Source organism: Diachasma alloeum, unplaced genomic scaffold (genome assembly GCF_001412515.2).
Source record: "Diachasma alloeum isolate Michigan unplaced genomic scaffold, Dall2.0 Dall_scaffold_00727, whole genome shotgun sequence".
Classification (NCBI taxonomy): Eukaryota; Metazoa; Arthropoda; class Insecta; order Hymenoptera; family Braconidae; genus Diachasma; species Diachasma alloeum.
Window position 1 is genome coordinate 16024 of NW_021680858.1, and position 17790 is coordinate 33813.

Here is a 17790-nt window from a genome sequence, read left to right on the forward strand (position 1 = left end):
AGATAAGTTGAAAAATCACAAGAGTTAAAATTAAGACGCAGGCAAGCAGGAAAATCACAAACGATCAAGAAACAATCACAAAGTAGGTAAATCATAAGGGTCAATCAGGATAACTAGGCCGTGACTTAGTGACCTGTTTGACCCTTGTGAACCTACTTGCTTTTTTTGTTTAAACTTTATGACCGTTGGAACCTTGTAATTGTACCGCCTGGCGTCCCCCGTTGACCCTCTTATTAGTTTCACCCTCCAGATTGAAGGATTGCTTCCGTTGTTTGACCCTTGCGACGTTTGACCCTTAGAAGGCATAACCCTTGCGATATTTAACCTTCGCAAGGATAACCCTCGTGATCGTTTGATCTTAACGATTTCCGGCCGATGTACCTCTCACTTTTGACTTTTGTGACTTTTTAGCTTAGCTTCCTTGTAAAGAGCTTTCTGACGCCCCAGAGGTAAATTACCGGTATTTGACAATGTCACGTCATAAACTTCCATCTGCGAGATATGCCCAACCCTGCTTGCCTCTAAGCTAACTTATATCTAACTCCACATAACTAACTCCACATGCACTGGGTTCGTTTTCCGGCGATGAAAAAATCTTTCATCACCAGGACTCGAACCTGCGCTACTAGGACGCTTTGGTTTATAGGGCCAGCACGCTGACGACGAGCCCAAAGACGTCCTCCCGCTGGCTCTTCTATTTAAATCCTGAGATCGTTTCACTCCCGTAATAAAGTGATTACCAAATTGGCTATAATGTGATTACCAATTTGGTAATTTGCTTTTTTCCGTGATAGGATCCTAGTGAGACAACTTTTTTCATTCATTTACCTGTCATTTGATCGGACATTTTCACTGCTGCCCATCCTAAACTTCTCTGCACAGCCATTTTCCATTTCTTGTATCTGGAGTCTCGTTCTGAATATGAAATACAGTTTTTGAAATTATTATTGTTGAAAAATTTGTATATTTCATTCAACGATCATTCATTAATTCTTCATCTCAAAATACCTTCGGGGGTAGTCGTTGGTAAAAATGTGTCCGACGGTACAGTTTCAACTTCTTCTCCCTCTAAATCCCAAACTCCAATACCTTCTGCTTGTCCAGCGGCCATAGCAGCACCTAGCGTCGTTATATCTGGCATTTTCGACCGAACTGCGAATGGTAATGGGATGACTGAAAAATTTCTAGCTTTCGGGGGTGTTTTGCCCGCGTGCACAATTTCCGATGTACACACATGGGTTGCACACAATTAATTGCACACATCCTCAAAGTGCACACGATTTGAAGTACACATAGATCTCGTACACAGACACTTTTTTTTTACCCAGTTTTTTTTACATAACATTGAATCACACTTGCATGTTTTCACGCTTTTATGTGCACATATATGAGGTACACACACACGCACATTAGTGGATCACATGTCTCAAAATTATACAAAATGTTTCGCACATATGAAACTACTCGTGTGAAATGGTTTCACATGTGCACCTCCACTTAAGGCGTGTGTAACTCCATTTGAGGCGTGCGTAACTCAATTTGAAGCGTGTGTAACTGAAGTTGAGATGTGTGCGACCGAATTTGAATTAAAGGAAGTTAGGGTAAAACGGACACTTTTGACGTTTTTAAAATTTTAATAAGGGGTTGAAATGGTGATAAAATTTAATAATTTTTTTTTCAATACAAAGAACAATTCTTTCCCTTTGTGACAAGATTAAACTGAGCTCAATTGATCAATTTGTTTCTGAGTTATGAATAATTTTTGAAAAGTCTAAAGTATCCGTTTTACCCCACCCTGCCCTATGTGTAAATTAAATTCCATTGTATCTGATTTTTACACGAGTGTAACTTGGTTTCACATAACGCAGTTGTTGAAAGACAATTCTTAAATCTATTCCTAAACTCTCGCGCCATTTGTGAAAATGTTCTCCAAGGTGCTCAAAAATCTAGAGAGGGCTATCCTCTGGTTTCGACCCCAAAATTGGCAGGGTTCTAAGTATGGGTGTCTCACTCAGATTTCTGAAAACTAAATGGTCGAAAATTGTACACATGATAGTGCACAGACCAAATGTTCCATCGATATTAATCCGGCATTCCAATCGGATTAGATTTTCCGTTGATATCTAATTTGTGAATGTGGATAAATATAAATGTGCAGAACTTTACAGTAGAAATGGAGAAATTATAAATTTGATTGTGTTCAATTTTCGCCACTTTGGTGACATAAGTTTAGAGCCTGCCATTGACAGCACTGGTCTCATTGGTAAGTATTTTTTGTTTTTCTGTACATTTGGTACCATGTCACGTAGGGCGTGTTTTAAGGAATTAACTGCGTTGATTGACAGGGATTATTTTCACATATTCATGTCAATTGTGTTACCCTGCAATAATTTGGCGAAAGGTAGGTATTTAATTTGCACACGGTACTTAATTATTTACAGTTACTGTGGTAGATGATGCGATAAAAAACCTCCTGATGATTTTTGTAATGGCCATGCCTCGCGGCCTCGACTAGCGAGTAGGCTTCTATTCTAGAGCAACAAGACGTTTCGCGCTCTCGTCCAAAGGCTTAGAGAATGTCGCCAATATCTAACATTGAGTGTTTATCGACTCAACAACTGGATTACCGACCTCATGTAAAGTGCTGGGTCCATCAAATCTGCGCCGTCCATGTATCGACAACATCGCGCATGGAGACATCGTGATGCAGGCAACGACGCCGACCTTCAGGATCTTCGATTGTTCCGATGGTCTCAGGCTACTTGACAATGGATTTTTACAGGATCGAATTCGTTTCGCTCATTCCACGATCTACCTGCTTCGCTGATTTCTAAAGGTTCACATGCATCTGTCACGACACGCCGACACCACATCGCCTACGATCAGCAAAAGCTAACGACCGATCGTTCAACATGTCCTGCATATGTCTTCATCGTCTCCATCATGCTCATCGCCATCAAATGCTGTTCACCGACCGCTACCCATGTAGAAATCTGGTTTCGTCCGTCTCTCGCCCATGAGTCAACGTATTTCGCCCCGATATCCCTGGCTCCGGATTCGACGACTTCGCCATCGCCACACGTCAATGAAGAGCTCTAGCTGTATCACTTCGCCACGATCAGGTTCAGGCACGAACGGCACGCGCTTCTGATTCGCCACGCCCAACGTCAGGCTCGTACAGCACTAACTCCGTCACAGACTACAAGGTTCGCATCATCGCTCGTTCTCGCCTTCGTCTCGACACGCATTGATGACGGCACCCGGCGACGGCCATCATCGTCTTCGACATCGACACGACTCCGACCAGACTCCGACAGCTTTATCTTCGACGGCCAGCATCGCCATTTGCTCCAAGGCTTCCGAGACGCCTACGCTTCCGAGATGACGTCCAGTTGATCATCATTTCTACGGCATCGTTTTATGTTCCTTGTGTTATCGCCAAACAATTTTAGCCATACTCGACAATCGATATTATTTATTTTCTTTTCGTTTTGCTTTATTTATTTTCGTTTTCTCTTCCGCAGAAGGGGAGTACTTGTGAGGCGAGTCACAAACGTATTATTACTTCGAAATTTAATTAACGCGTCTTGAATATTCTATACCGTCATATTCGAGACGGGCATCATTCTGGCCTTGTCCCTCGCGAGATTTCTGGACGATTCTCGAACCCTCCATAAAAGCAGGTCAATCCAAAATCGCTATTCGGCCGTGAGTGGGTAGCCAAGACTTGGCATGCCAATTCTAGGCTTGGCTGATTCAACACCATCCGCAATTCGGCCATCTAATTTCTCCTAACATACATATCTTCATCAGGAATACCCCAGCTCTTCTCCTTGTTTCGATCTCGATGCTTCTTTCGTTCATCTTTAGTCTCTAGATGTATCCTGGTATATTTTTGCCAGGCCCATACAGAATTTTACGTATTTGCTCTGTACTGTTTCTAGCACTTCTCTTCTTTCCTAGTCCTATATCTACTCGGTCCATAGTAGTCACTTTCTTTGTGTATTTTGCCTATCGATTAGTAGAGGTGAATCAGAATCCACGATATTTAAATTCATTCATTACTTGAATGTCTGCACTATTGTATAGACATTTTTCCGTCTTCCGTATCCATCAGTTTTTGGGCTACAATTTCGTTAGAACAAATAATGCAATCTGTTTCGGTTTTTACAATCTATGTATGTTCCTAGTCATTGGCAAAAAATATCAAAAAACATAAAAAGGTGGTTTTCTAAAAATTCGATGATTTTTTCTAGAAAAATGATGGAATTGAATGATTGTTGTTACAATCAATAGATTCCAATGTGACTCGAGTTTGATTGAATTTTAATCAAAATTTTGATCGTCTCAGCCATTCGAGTGGATAAAGTGCACATTCAAAACAAAAAACTGAGTGATGATCACTTCCGGTCACTCCAGAATATCTATAGTAAGCAAACGAGATCATATAAGATGAAAAAAGTGACCCACAGTAAGTCTAGGTTTGGAAACGCTTATCCCACTGTAGGAACTTCCAAGACTTACTGTCGGTTTCTGGAAAAAATCAACTGTAAAGACTCAAGAGCAAAACTTCCGTTTGTCCCTCTGTCTGTTCGCCTTTGGCATTTGAAATGATCTCACCCGCGGACACTCAAGGTTACTGGACCTTCCAGATAGTTTGGCACATGTGATGATTCGGTCCTTTGATCACTTATCTTTTCAGTCCATCTGACCGTACGAATCAGTTGACCAATCCTTGAGCCCATCTGATCGTTCGGTCAAGATCAGTCAAGATCATAAAACCCTTAAGATTAGTTGACCCTCAATATCATTTGGCTCTCAAGAATAATTTAAATGTCAGGGGACTATCGATTCGGTAATCTCTTAATTTACCATTCTAGATTTTTTTAAGGGGGCGTCTCACCACTTTTTTCAAATCCCAGAAATATTTGACGGAAAATCTTGTCAATTTTTTTAGTACGTTTTTTTAGGTATGAAAAAAGTGGAAGCATGAGTCGTCACATTATCTCAATTTTACGACACTATTTGTTTATTTTCTCCTATAAGGAGATGAGCAAATCCAAATCCCATGCGACTGATTTTGTGGAAGATCATATCGAGTATTTCAAAAAAAAAAAAGTTCGAAAAAATAAAAAAATTTAGGAGGAGATACGATTTTCGAATCTATGAATTTCAAAAATGGCCATTTTCAATAGGAAAAAACGAAAAAAATGCTTGAAATATATTGATATTTTGGAAAACAGTTATAATGTGGCCAAAAAAGTAAAAATTCCCCCGCTCCATAGGTCATTTCCTCCTTCTTTGATTGCCGTCCTTTTTTTCTGGGTTCTTGTGCTTCTTATTATATCGTGCAGCTTTGAACTTCACTGTCTGACGTGCTTCATCTTTGGAAGTTTGGGCATTTTTTCCGTCGAGTACTCGAGTAATACTACTCAATTCTTTTCAACACACTATGTCAAATAACTTACACGGATCAAATACTGCAAACGACTGAGGTTTAATGACCATTCAATGTTTGGGTTTCACGTAAAACGTAAACATTGACGGTTTGGCGTTCTGAATAAGAGTCAATTTAATCACCTAAGTCATGAATTCAATGAGATTTCTCCCTCCTCCCCCCCTGCTCACCAATATCGTTCACCGGTTTGTTTTCACCTCCTAAGTTGAGGAGCAATAAAGAAAACAAGCAGGATTGTAAGCCTTTTTGGCAGAAGCCATGTGACATTTACTTTTTTTTCTACCAATTCCATTGGTAATAAGCTTCCGAATGGATCCGTACAATTTCGCAGATGATAACTACTCAAGAAGCTATTCATATTGGTAAGAGGAATAAACCACACCGACCTCTGATTCTGTCAGAGCTATACAATTTCATCCTGTAATGTCATACGGGCTACAATTTTATCAAATTTTAACTTCTACCTCTGTCATAGCTATGACATTTCATCAAATACAAAATATCATAAATTGTTGTTATGACTTTTTAAGTCATATAGAGACGAAAATCATTGATAAAATGACGATGTGTAATTTTTTAGGAAAAAATTTTTTGGATAAATTGCTCTATGCCCGGATGTACTGAATCGATTGGGACAAAATTTTATACATAACTGTGGGCTCATAATACAAATTAGTACCCAGAATCTCAGATGTCTAGACCAAGCTTGACGCGTATTATAGACACCACATTAGCTTTAAAATGAAAAAATTCGAAATAACGCTGATATCTCGAAAACTTTGTATGGGCGGGTATACATATTTTGATTGATCTTGATAGAAGATATCGTGACAAATATTTTGAAAAAAAAAGTGAATCGGCTCAGTAGTTTAGGAGATATTAAGCATAACAGTTTTTCACAAAAACTTGAATATCTTCTAAACTACTTATCCGATTCAGCTCGTGAACAAAACAGTTCTGTAGTATCAGAAGAGCTACAATCCTACTAAATTTCAACTTCCTATCTTGAATTTTCAGCGAGTTATCGTTTCCACAACGATTTCCTAGTAAAAATGAAAAATGCCGATTATTTCCAAACTGACTCTAGTTACAAGCAATATTTTGTTTTGATTCGATAGATATTATCGTAAGGAATACTTTCCCGTCAAAAAACATCAATGCGGTCACGTAGTTTATGAGATATTAAGGCAAAAAGATTTTTGAGAAATTGCTATATCTCGAAAACTACTGGGCCGATTAAACTGCACTTGCGCCCACATCTCCTCGAAAGTAATACCAATTATCCGACAAAATTTCAGATTTTTAGCTTAAACTTTAGTCGTTTTTTTCGGATTTATAAAAAATTTCCGAAAAATCGACATACTTATTCTAGCATACATACATATATTTTCTAAAAGTATCATATTTTCACGTTTCATGACATTCTACATCATTTCCAAGCAAAATTACGAGATCGTAAAAATCATCGATTACAAGGCTTCCATTCGGAAGCAAAAAGGAGAAACAACCTACAGAGGGAGGGAATGCTAATTTTTCAATCCCATTATGACTGTTTTTTGAAAGCTAAACATATTCTAAGCATTTTTTTCGTTTTTTCCTATTGAAAATGGCCATTTTTGAAATTCATCGATTCGAAATATCGTACCTCCTCCTACATTTTTTCATTTTTTCGAACATGTTTTTTTGTAAATACTCGATATGATCTCCTGCAAAATCAATCGCATGGGATTTGGATTTGCTTATCTCCTTATAGGAGAAAATAAACAAATAGTGTCGTAAAATTGAGATAATGTGATGACTCATGCTTACACTTTTTCCATACCTAAAAAAACGTATAAAAAAATTGACAAAATTTTCCGTCAAATATTTCTGGGACTTGAAAAAAGTGGTGAGACCTCCCCTTAAATGATGTTGCTTTTTCTCATCGAGTGGGGGATATTATAAGAATGACTTAAATCTGTGTACCATGGGCCAAATAATAGAACACAATGCCAACATTACATTACAACCATCACCAGGAGGTTCTTCATCACAGTGTTCGTTATAAGAAACTCTTCAGTCATCATCTACCTCAGTAACTGTAGATAATAAAATACCGTGCATAAATTGAACAACTACCTTTCGCCAAATTATTGCCAAAGTATTGGGTAACACAATTGACATGAATACGTGAAAATAATCCCTGTCAATCAACGCAGTTAATTCCTTAAAACACGTACCATATACACGTGTCCTACATGACATGGTACCAAATGTAACGTACAGAAAAACAAAAAATATTTACCAATGAGACCAGTGCTGTCAATGGCAGACTGTAAACTCATATCACCAAAGTGGCGGAAATTGAACACAATTACTTTTATAATTACCCATTTCCACCGTAAACTTCTGTACATTCATATTTATCTACATTCACAAATTTGATATCGACGGAAAATCTAATCCGATTGGAATGCCGGAAAATTCTCAATTGGTCGGACTGTGAAAGATTCGAAAAAAATAATCATACACTCTGTATAATATTCGGTGGTTACAATGTTCCCGCATTGCATCTTTATTTCCACCTGCCATTTTCGAATGCGCGCAGTAATTTTTAAAACTTATATTTCTACCACAGCACGTGAGTTGATCAACATTTCGTGATCAAAAAATCAGTTAATATGCCTCAAGGTATATATGGTCATTTTGTATGTGGATTGTAACGAGATTTTCTCGTTACGGGTTGAAATCTCCTTAAAAAGATACGTGAACTCTAAAATTGAGACATGAAGCGACATCTAGAGGCGGCTGAAGAAAGCCGGAACTAGATGAACTGAGCGACAAACCGATGAAAGACCTAAGGCATAGCGGTTATGGGTGAAACCACGACCCCTGGAGGTCTGGAGGACGTTACTAGACTATCGCTATTTTGGAATTCGCCCAGCATGTGCTAGGGGAAAAGGGGCCGACGTACAGGCTGTCCAACTGGGTGATTCCATAGGCTATGTCAGAGTAGACTAGGGACCAACGGCCAGGTGAGAGGACTGGTGCCCCCGGGATCCCGTCGGGTTGATTGGTGGGGATAGGGTAACGGAATGACCTATCGTCGCTGAGATATCCAGACTAGGGGGAGAAGGCCCTAGTAAGATTCTGAGTTAGTCGAACGCGGACGCTCGAGCGGGGAAGTCGAAAGGATTTCTCCGATATATACTGTGGTGTTGGCTTGAAAGATGGCCACGGGAATGGTGGGCGAATAGCTCAGCGCAGCCAGGTGCATAACTGATGGTAGCGAGCGTAGGGGGATGCTCCTGCATCCCCCACAAACGGAAAAAAGAGTTATTTCGGAACTCTTAGTGATGACTTTGTTTTTTCCGGCGTTATCCGGCTCGGCGAAAGAAATGTCGTGCGCATGGGCCCGTGGGTCTGGAGTAGAGATCGTCCTCCTGTCGACCCGACCATGTGCCGACATTCGAGTACCCGGAGACGGTGACGTGCGATGACCGAAGCGGTAACTGGTGGCCGAGAGTGTGGGTGGTCGTGAAGTGGGTAACAGTGTTCCACTTTGGTCGGATCAGCCTCTCGGCGTCCCAGGCTCTGAGGAGTCCCGGCTGATTCGCATCTAATTCTGAAAACACTCCCGAGTCGAAATACTCGGGAGGCGAAAGCCTACTGAGAGGGTGAAAAACCCTCCAGGACGAGAGTTATTTCACTTTACATGGGGGTTTAGGCCGTGAGGCTTAATGTCCAGCCTGAAACAGTGGCTGGCGACGTTTGGCATACGATGCTCCTGGTGGACCTCGCCCACTCTACCGTGTCACACTGATGCTAGCTGGGCAACCCTTTGCCCGGCCACAGAAGTCCTCTGAGTGGACGAGTTTGCCTCAGAGGCCGGTTTTCNGACGAGTTTGCCTCAGAGGGCGGTTTTCGTCGAACCTCCCGTGAAGGTTCGGCTGGCGCCCGACTATTGAGCGATAGAGACGGCTAAAAAGTAGTTTGCATTTTTCCTGGGTGAATAACCCGGGAAAATATCCTTACAGGATTAATTATCGATGGAACATTTGGTCGGTGCACTATCATGTCGTGTATAATTTTCGACCATTCAGTTTTCAGAAATCTGAGTGAAAAAAACAGACCTAGAAGCCTGCCCCCAAAATTGACTTTTATAGTTTGCTGACGAATTGGAGAACCTCCTCTAGTTGGTGGTACTGTTCGGAAGATTCATCTGACTCTGATTCTGACTCTGAAAACTCAATTGATACATTTCCGCGATCGGCTACAGTGTCCGAGTACTTTTCGATGAGATTATCAATGTGTTGATAACGAGATATAATCTCTGGCTTGTCATATGGTATTTCAGGATGGGTGTAGATCGATTAAATAACATCAACGCTCCCATCACTTTCGTCCAGTAAATTTTCATAGACTGTTCAAAGGTAACCAGTCAAAGGGAAAATCAAGTAGTTGAAAACTCAATAGTTCAGATGCCCAAGATCAAATCAAGATGATAATTCGGAACTCAAAATTTAATTTCTGTTCTATACGTTGAAATTGAAGGGAGATAGCGCGATCTATACTCTTTTGATATTTCTTATTCTGCGTTAATGAAAATGTTTAGCAAAAATGGTACTGTAGACATCGTCGTCTACCGGTTATTCGATGTGATTTCAATCCGACAAGTCATTACGAACCCATCAGCCAAAGGAGAACAAAAAGGAGAACAGAATTCACCGGTTCTTTTAGCAATAAAAACGATCGTTAATTCTTGCTAAAACAGCTTCAAACATTAGAATGACTACAAAATCGGGACGGGATGATACTATGATACGGACAATGATACTCAAACTTTTGATGTTGTTCGAGACCGAGACGATACTCTCCGAAATCTATTGTTGTCTCGTTTCTTATGCAGTCCTATGTTGAGGGCTACATTCGAGGGACATGGTGGGGAGCTGAGCCACTCACCCTCACCACTATCTACAAAGCTTTTGTAAGATCAATTATTGAATACGGTATTTTCATATATATACTTTCTGCGAATACTTATATGGAAAAACTCGAAAAACTCCAATATGCTGCCATACGATTTTGTTTGGGCTATAGGAATTCCACACCAAGATGCATACTTCTTGGTGAGAGTAAACTTCCAACCATTCGATCTCGGGATACATTCCTTTGTAAAAATTATTTGATTAAAGCTATGTCCAAGACTGATCTCCAGATCTCATCCACCATCACTCAACTGTATGTAAATAGACATCATACTAGAATATCTGCTGTGTTACCGTATTTAAGTATTGAAAAACGTTTCAATATTTATGATATGAGTTACGACGTATTAATAAACTCTCCAGAACTCGATAATGACTCGGGACGGGTTGTGAGGACTATGGCATTGGCTGGATTAAACCCTAATCCAGTCATTGAGGAGCAGTCTTCAGAAGTTGTCCGGATTTATACTCACGGGAGTAAGGGGAATGATGGGGTCTCGGTTGGTACGGCTTGCCATTGTCCAAGCCTCAAATTAAGAACCAGTGTTAGTATGCATGCTTTTGCATCTATTTATACTGCGGAGTGTTTAGCACTCACTGAGGCCATGAACATTGTGGCTGCGCACCCTGATCATGACTTCCTCATTATTAGTGATTCTCTCAGTGCTTTACAATACTTGTCTGGACCGATAATGAATGTAAAAACCAACAAATTTATCCTTGATGTTAAACAGAAATCGAAGAGCTTTATCACTCTGAATAACAGACCAGAATTACTCAAATTTGCTTGGGTCCCATCTCATATGGGCATTGATGGTAACGAAGAGGCGGACCATCTGGCAGGGGAGGCTACAATTCAATCACATAATGTTGATTCATATTGCCATTCTCTACTCTGACTTTACCGAGAGTTTCAAGAAGGAATCATTTACAAGTACAGAAGAAAAAATCCTCGAAATGAGTATAGCAAACGGTAGAGAATATTTTGGCTTCTACTACAAAAGAAATAGAATACCTTGGTCTAAGTGTCATAATAAATTTTCACGAAGAACAATTACATGGATTAACAGAGCCAGAGCTAACCATTACAACCTAGCTAGCTCCTTAAAAAGAGTTGGCTTCATTGATTATTCCTCATGTGAATGTGGTGATCTCGATGAGGATCTTGACCACGTGCTCCGGCACTGTGGATTAAATATTTAAGGACTTCTATGTTGATCACTACGATTGAGCACTTGCAAAAAAAACAATGTAAAAATATAATTGATGTATCATACACGGAGAGAAAAGTCAGAATTTTTGTGGGGAAATTCCGGGAAAATTTCTAGTACTGCACTAGAATTGAGGCGCAATGTGCCAGCACATGAAAATTTCCCCTTCGGCACTAGAAAATTTGTCGTTTCATCACGAAATCTTTATCAGCAAACGAAAAATTACTCGACAGACAAAAAAATTTTCCTTGGCCACAATTTTTTTCCCCCTCAATTATTCATTAATAACATCAGCGTTATTTAAATTAATATACTACAGTATCAACAAAAATGAGCCTTAAGCCAACGAATTATTTTTATAGATTTTTTTTATTGCATTTGTTCCACGATTACCGGGAATTACAGGAAGTCCCCTAGAAATGTGTGAAAACTAAACTCATCTGCCGACTCATCCAAAATAGCCTTGACTCTCTACGTTTGTGTTACGTTTACTAGGGGCCAGTCAACTTTATTCCAACTGTGGCAGGAGCCTTAGTTTGTTAGCAGTAATGAGTGATTTGACAATTCAAGAAAAAAGAAAAAAATCTCATCGAGTGCTTCCATTCGAGAGGGAAAAAATACTGTGAAGCTTTTAGGGGGTTTCGTACTAAATTTGGATCCAAACGAGTCGCTAGCAAAACCACTTTGAGGAGGTTAGAATAATTTTTTTTTCATATTGATTGTGTGACACAACAAAACACATTATAGATTTTCGTAGAAATCCTGTTGGTTTCTAGTCATGATAATATTCTTTTTCTAGAATAATTGAAAATTTCGAGGAATACGACACGAGGAATTTGGATGATCGTAGAGCTACTCTTCCAGGTCCTTCATTCTCTGCTGCAACAGAGGAGAAGGTCGATGAAGTTGAACAATATTTCAAGGCAAATCCCAACTCGTCCATTTGGAGAGCCGCTCAAGATTTAAAATTGACCAAATCAACGTTGCATCGCATCCTCCACGTTTTTTTGAAACTTCATCCGTATAAAATATTGATGTGTCAGCGTTTGACAGAGAAGGCGATTCTGAGACGAAAGGAATTTTATGAAAGAATGACACAAATGTTCGAAAATGGCGAGCTGCATGAAACAGCAATTGTTTTTTCTGACGAGACACACTTTTGGCTAGACAACTACGTGAACAAAAATAATCGGAGATTTTGGGGATCCGAAAAACCTAATTTTTTGGGTACGAAATCTGCTCATCCATAGAAAGTCACTGTTTGGGCTGCTTTCTCCATGAAGGGTGTATCTCCATTTTTTCGAATCTACTGTTACCAGGAATGAGTACAAAAGAATGTTAGAAATAAAATTCTTCCCTCATGCGAGAAAAAGAGGGCTTGTCAATGGGTTTCATTTTATGCAGGATGGAGCAGCTCCCCGGAATACTCACGAAGTTTTTGAAATTCTTAATACAGTTTATCGCGATCGAGTTCTTGGTTTGGGATATTCAAAATTTTGTGGAAGGGGAATAGATTGGCCACCCTATTCACCAGATTTGAATCCGTGTGATTATTTCCTGTGGGGTTACATAAAAGATTCTTGTTACGCAAGCAAGCCAAAAACAATCGAAAATTTGATAAACAACATTAAAAAGACTTTTCACGGTATTCCACAGGAAACATTAGAACGTGTATTCCACGGTTTTGGGAAACGTTTGGATTATTGCGCCAGTGTTGAGAGATTTCGAAAATGTTTACTATTAATCGCACTTGTTACGTACAATTTTTGTAAGCTACTATTTTTGTTAGGTGAATTACATTTTTCAATAATGAATATACGGTAAAATAAAAATTACAACTCTTCTCTATCAGGAACTGTATTCCTTCTCTTTTTCCCTGTTTCCAGTAAAAAAAAAATAATCAAACAGTTTTCACACATTCCCATGGGACACCCTGTACATTATCTTAAAACGTCATCACTAAATAATGTCAGTAATTTTCAACAATTTCTACGACCGGTTGTTGCACACTTTTTTTTCCCACAAATTTGATATGGTTAATCACACTTTCAGAGAAAAATAAGCCCAATAATCCCTGATTATCACATAATTCTGCAGAACACGCGCTAATGTTACCCGACGGTGAAGACGTCATTTGTAAGTCCCCACTGGGGACTTCCGAGTGCAGCTGTTCGACTCACTTCGGCGAGCTGAACGTTGCCGATGTCGCGCGGACACATACGAGGATAGGAAGAATGACAAAAATTCTAGTACTAACACTAGAACAATTCTCCAACTGCACAATAAAATTTCTAATGTTACCAAGAATTAATGAAGTTTTTCTCACAATTTTCTACGAAATTCCCCACAAAATTGACACACCGGGAAATTTTCTAGTGCCAGCTCTAGAATTTTTCTCGTGCCTCTTTGCAAAAATTGATTAATTTATAGCAAAATTTCCGTGCTGATCTAGAATTTTTATTCTTATTTCGATTAAAATATGGGAGTTCGACAGTTTGCGCCTCGTTTCTGGTGCCGAGCACTAGAATTTTTCCCCGGCTTTTCTCTCCGACTGTATTATTTGTATCCTTTTTGTTATTATTATTATAATTTTTTTTCTTTTTTATATTTCGGCCCTTTCTGCACTCTGATTGGCTAATCGGCCCTATCCAACCCTATGCATGCGGCTGTGGATTCTACACTGCACCGCATTTGCACTCCTACAGAACATAGAAGTAGCATGGGAAACCACAGAAAACCCATGCCGGTACAGGCGGTCACTATATTAGCGACCTGCCGCTCGCCGGAGCCACCGGTTGAAAAACTCGGTTCCACGGGGAATCGAACTCATAACCTTTCGCACACTAGGCTCGCACCTAGCCGCTTCGGCCACCGACGTCGGTCATAATTTTTTTTTTGTAGCAGAATAAACCGACTGGTTTGAATGCTCTAAATTAAAAAAAAAAGATAAAATTGTTGGATTTTCTGAAAAATGTCATCTTATCACATAAGGTGGTTTTTGGCTATCCTCTAGAAAGACCCCAACACCATTAGAAGAGGAACAAATTTCCTCAAATATTCCCTCTTTACATTTTTGAGGAGTTCGGTGAATACTACGTTGTGTGAAATCAAGTTATACACGTTCAAAAATCAGATGCATACATTAGAAATTACGTTGCAGAAAATTTAAATAGAGTTACACATCTCAACTTCAGTTACATACGCTTCAAATTGAGTTACATATGGGGCATTCCATGTCAATTCGACCGGTTTAAACCCTGACCATCTCAGATTTATTTCATTTTATTTTCATGATTCTACTCGATGAAAAATCCACCCTGATTTTTTTTAGATTTTTTTATCAATTCTTCAATTTTGTATCAATTTTTGAAGTAGATTAACGAAAGCCCCATTTGAAAAATCTGAAAAAATTCACAAAAATTTTATACTACCAAAAAGTTGTTTCAAGCAATTTTTTAGAGTGGAAAATAGAAATAGTACGCCCTACGCTAACCCTATTTCTGTATGCGCTAGGAAAAAAATTACATTTTATCTATGGAATTTACGTTAACGGAAGTGCTGAAACCGCATCCGACGTCGATTTTTACAAATTGTAGTCAGATCCATTTATTTATTACATTTTTATTGTTTATTCGATCATATCATGGAAACGGTTGCAGATAGAGAAAAAAAATTTGAAACAAAAGATGTTTTTTATGTAAAAATACCCATTTTTTATCGTTATCATGGATGGAAGGGAAGTGGGCAGCACGTTAACATTTGCACGGATGTTGGGGCGCTCCGATGCGTTTATTGGCAAACTCGATCGAGATAAAGGAGAAATGAATTCCGCAGGATAAAATTCATATATTTTTCTATATGTACAAATTTTTTGTCATTGAGCACAGTGCATACCGCAAATCTTTTTCCATAGACTTATCAATCTTGTTTCTTGAAGGACAAATTTGAACTTCAGCTCTTAATTATTAAAATCGCAGAAGATGGAGAAAAAATTCCATGGAGATTCGCCAAAATCTACATTTTAGGGCTTACTTCGACTTGATTATTGACCTCTCTAGATATTCATCAACTATTCAATTCCTTCCTGGGCGACTCCACGTGAAACCGGGAGTCGAAAAAAATCGATGACACCGATTTTGTTCAGTGGGAATCAAAGGCGATAGGACTTGTTTTACAAGAGAGAAAAACCCAAAATAAAAAAAAAAATCAAAACTCGTTCAACAAATTTTATCTTGGACTGAAATTTCAACTGAAGCCTTATCTCATGATTTAGAATTGAGAAAAAAATCATGAAGAAAATCGGAATTCAATTTATAGAAATAACTAGTATTTGCAAGAAAAATTATAATCTGACAATAATGAGTATTTTTTTGAATCAATGCAGTTATTACAAGATTAATTTCCATATTCACTTTAAAATTTGCCGTAAAATACTTTGTTAGTAATATTAAATTTTTGTAATTTGTTTCAAATTTCTCAGTAGGCCCTTCGTCAATCAACTTAGAAAATTCATAAAAAATTGACGGATCAAATGGCAAATCATCAATTATATGTCAAATTCAATGGTGAACATTTTTCGTTTGAACCATTCTCCTCTATCTCGATCGAGTTTGCCAATAAACGCACCGGAGCGCCCCAACTTCCGCGCAAGTGTTAACGTGCTGCCCACTTCCCTCCCATCCGTGATAACTCTTTATCTATCGCAGTTAGGAGAACAAGTTATATATGATAAAAAAATGTGTATTTTACAGAACAAACATCTTTTGTTTGAAATTTGTTTCTCTATCTGCAACCGTTTCCGAGATATCATCGATTAAACAATTAAGATGTTATAAATAAATAGACCTGACCACAACTTGTAAAAATCGACGTCGAATTCAGATTCAGCACTTCCGCTAACGTAAATTTCATAGATGAAATATAATTTTTTTCCTAGGGCATAGAAAAATAGGATTAGCGTAGGGGGTACTATTTCTATTTCCACTCTAAAAAAATAGTTTGAAACAACTTTTTGGTAGCATAAAATTTTAGTGAATTTTTTCAGATTTTCAAAATGGGGCTTGCGTTAATCTACTGCAAAAAATGATAAAAAATTGAAGGATTGATATAAAAAATGAGAAAATAAATCAGGGTGGATTTTTCATCAAGTAGAATCATGAAAAAAAAATGAAACGAATCTGAGATGTTCAGGGTTTTAACCGGTCGAATTGACACGGAATGCCCTATGTCTCAAATGGAGTTAGATACATGTGAAACCAGTTCACACGAGTACTTTGAAGTGTGCAAAACTTTTTGTGTAGTTTAGAGATGTGAGATTCACTAATGTGTGTGTGTGTCCCTCGAATATGTGCGCATAAAAACGAAAAAAACATCCAAGTGTGATTTAACGTTAAGTAAAAAAAACAGTGTGAAAAAAATGCTTTTGTGTACAAGATTGATATATACTTCAAATGCTGGGCACTTTGAGGATGTGTGCGATTTATTGTGTGCAACTCGTGTGGGTGCATCTGAAATTGTGTACATGGGCAAAACAGGCGTTTTCGGTAAAAACATCGAAATTTCAGAACTCGGTGGTACTGAAATCTAGCAAGCAACAAATTCTAGATTCCCTGGCGGATCCCCCGATTGAGATTCGTTTAATTGTCGATTGTAGAATCGAGTTGATCAGTATATCCATTCGTATGCGAGTCTAATTCGATTCAGATCTCAGATTATTTATGAAATCGAAGATGAATCGACTTCATAGGAAGTCGATATCCCTGGCGGATACCCCGATTGAGATTCGATCGACTGTCGATTATAGAATCGAGTTGATTAGTATATCGATTCGTATGCGAGTGTAGTTCGATTCAGATCTCAGATTATTGATGGAATCGAAGATGAATCGACTTCATAGGCAGTCGATAGCTAGTGAATTTCGAATAACAAAAATTTATTGCACCAAAATTTGAACGACTCATGGGGTGGTCGATTATAACGGACTCCTTACGGTCAGACCAGGATCGACTTGAAGCAAGTCGAGGGGAAAAGTTTTCCCCTCTGACGTCAGTGGCGTGGGCCACTCAGGCCTCTCTCCCTCTCGCCCTTCCTCTCTCCCTCCCTCTCTCCCTGCCCCTCTCCCTCTCTCTCTCTGTCTCTCTCTCTCTCTCTCTCT

At 38.9% G+C, this 17790-nt stretch overlaps 1 protein-coding gene across 2 annotated transcripts in view; it reads right to left on the reverse strand.

Moving 5' to 3' along the window:
• Positions 1-17790, reverse strand: part of LOC107044403 (glycerol kinase) — a 107078-nt gene that overhangs the window by 3450 nt on the left and 85838 nt on the right. For both annotated transcript variants that reach the window (XM_015266271.1, XM_015266270.1), the window contains 2 exons: positions 1009-1152; positions 829-915 (listed from right to left, as the gene is read on the reverse strand). In XM_015266271.1, the coding sequence (XP_015121757.1) occupies positions 829-915; positions 1009-1152 (231 nt within the window). The remainder of the gene's footprint in view (positions 1-828; positions 916-1008; positions 1153-17790) is intronic.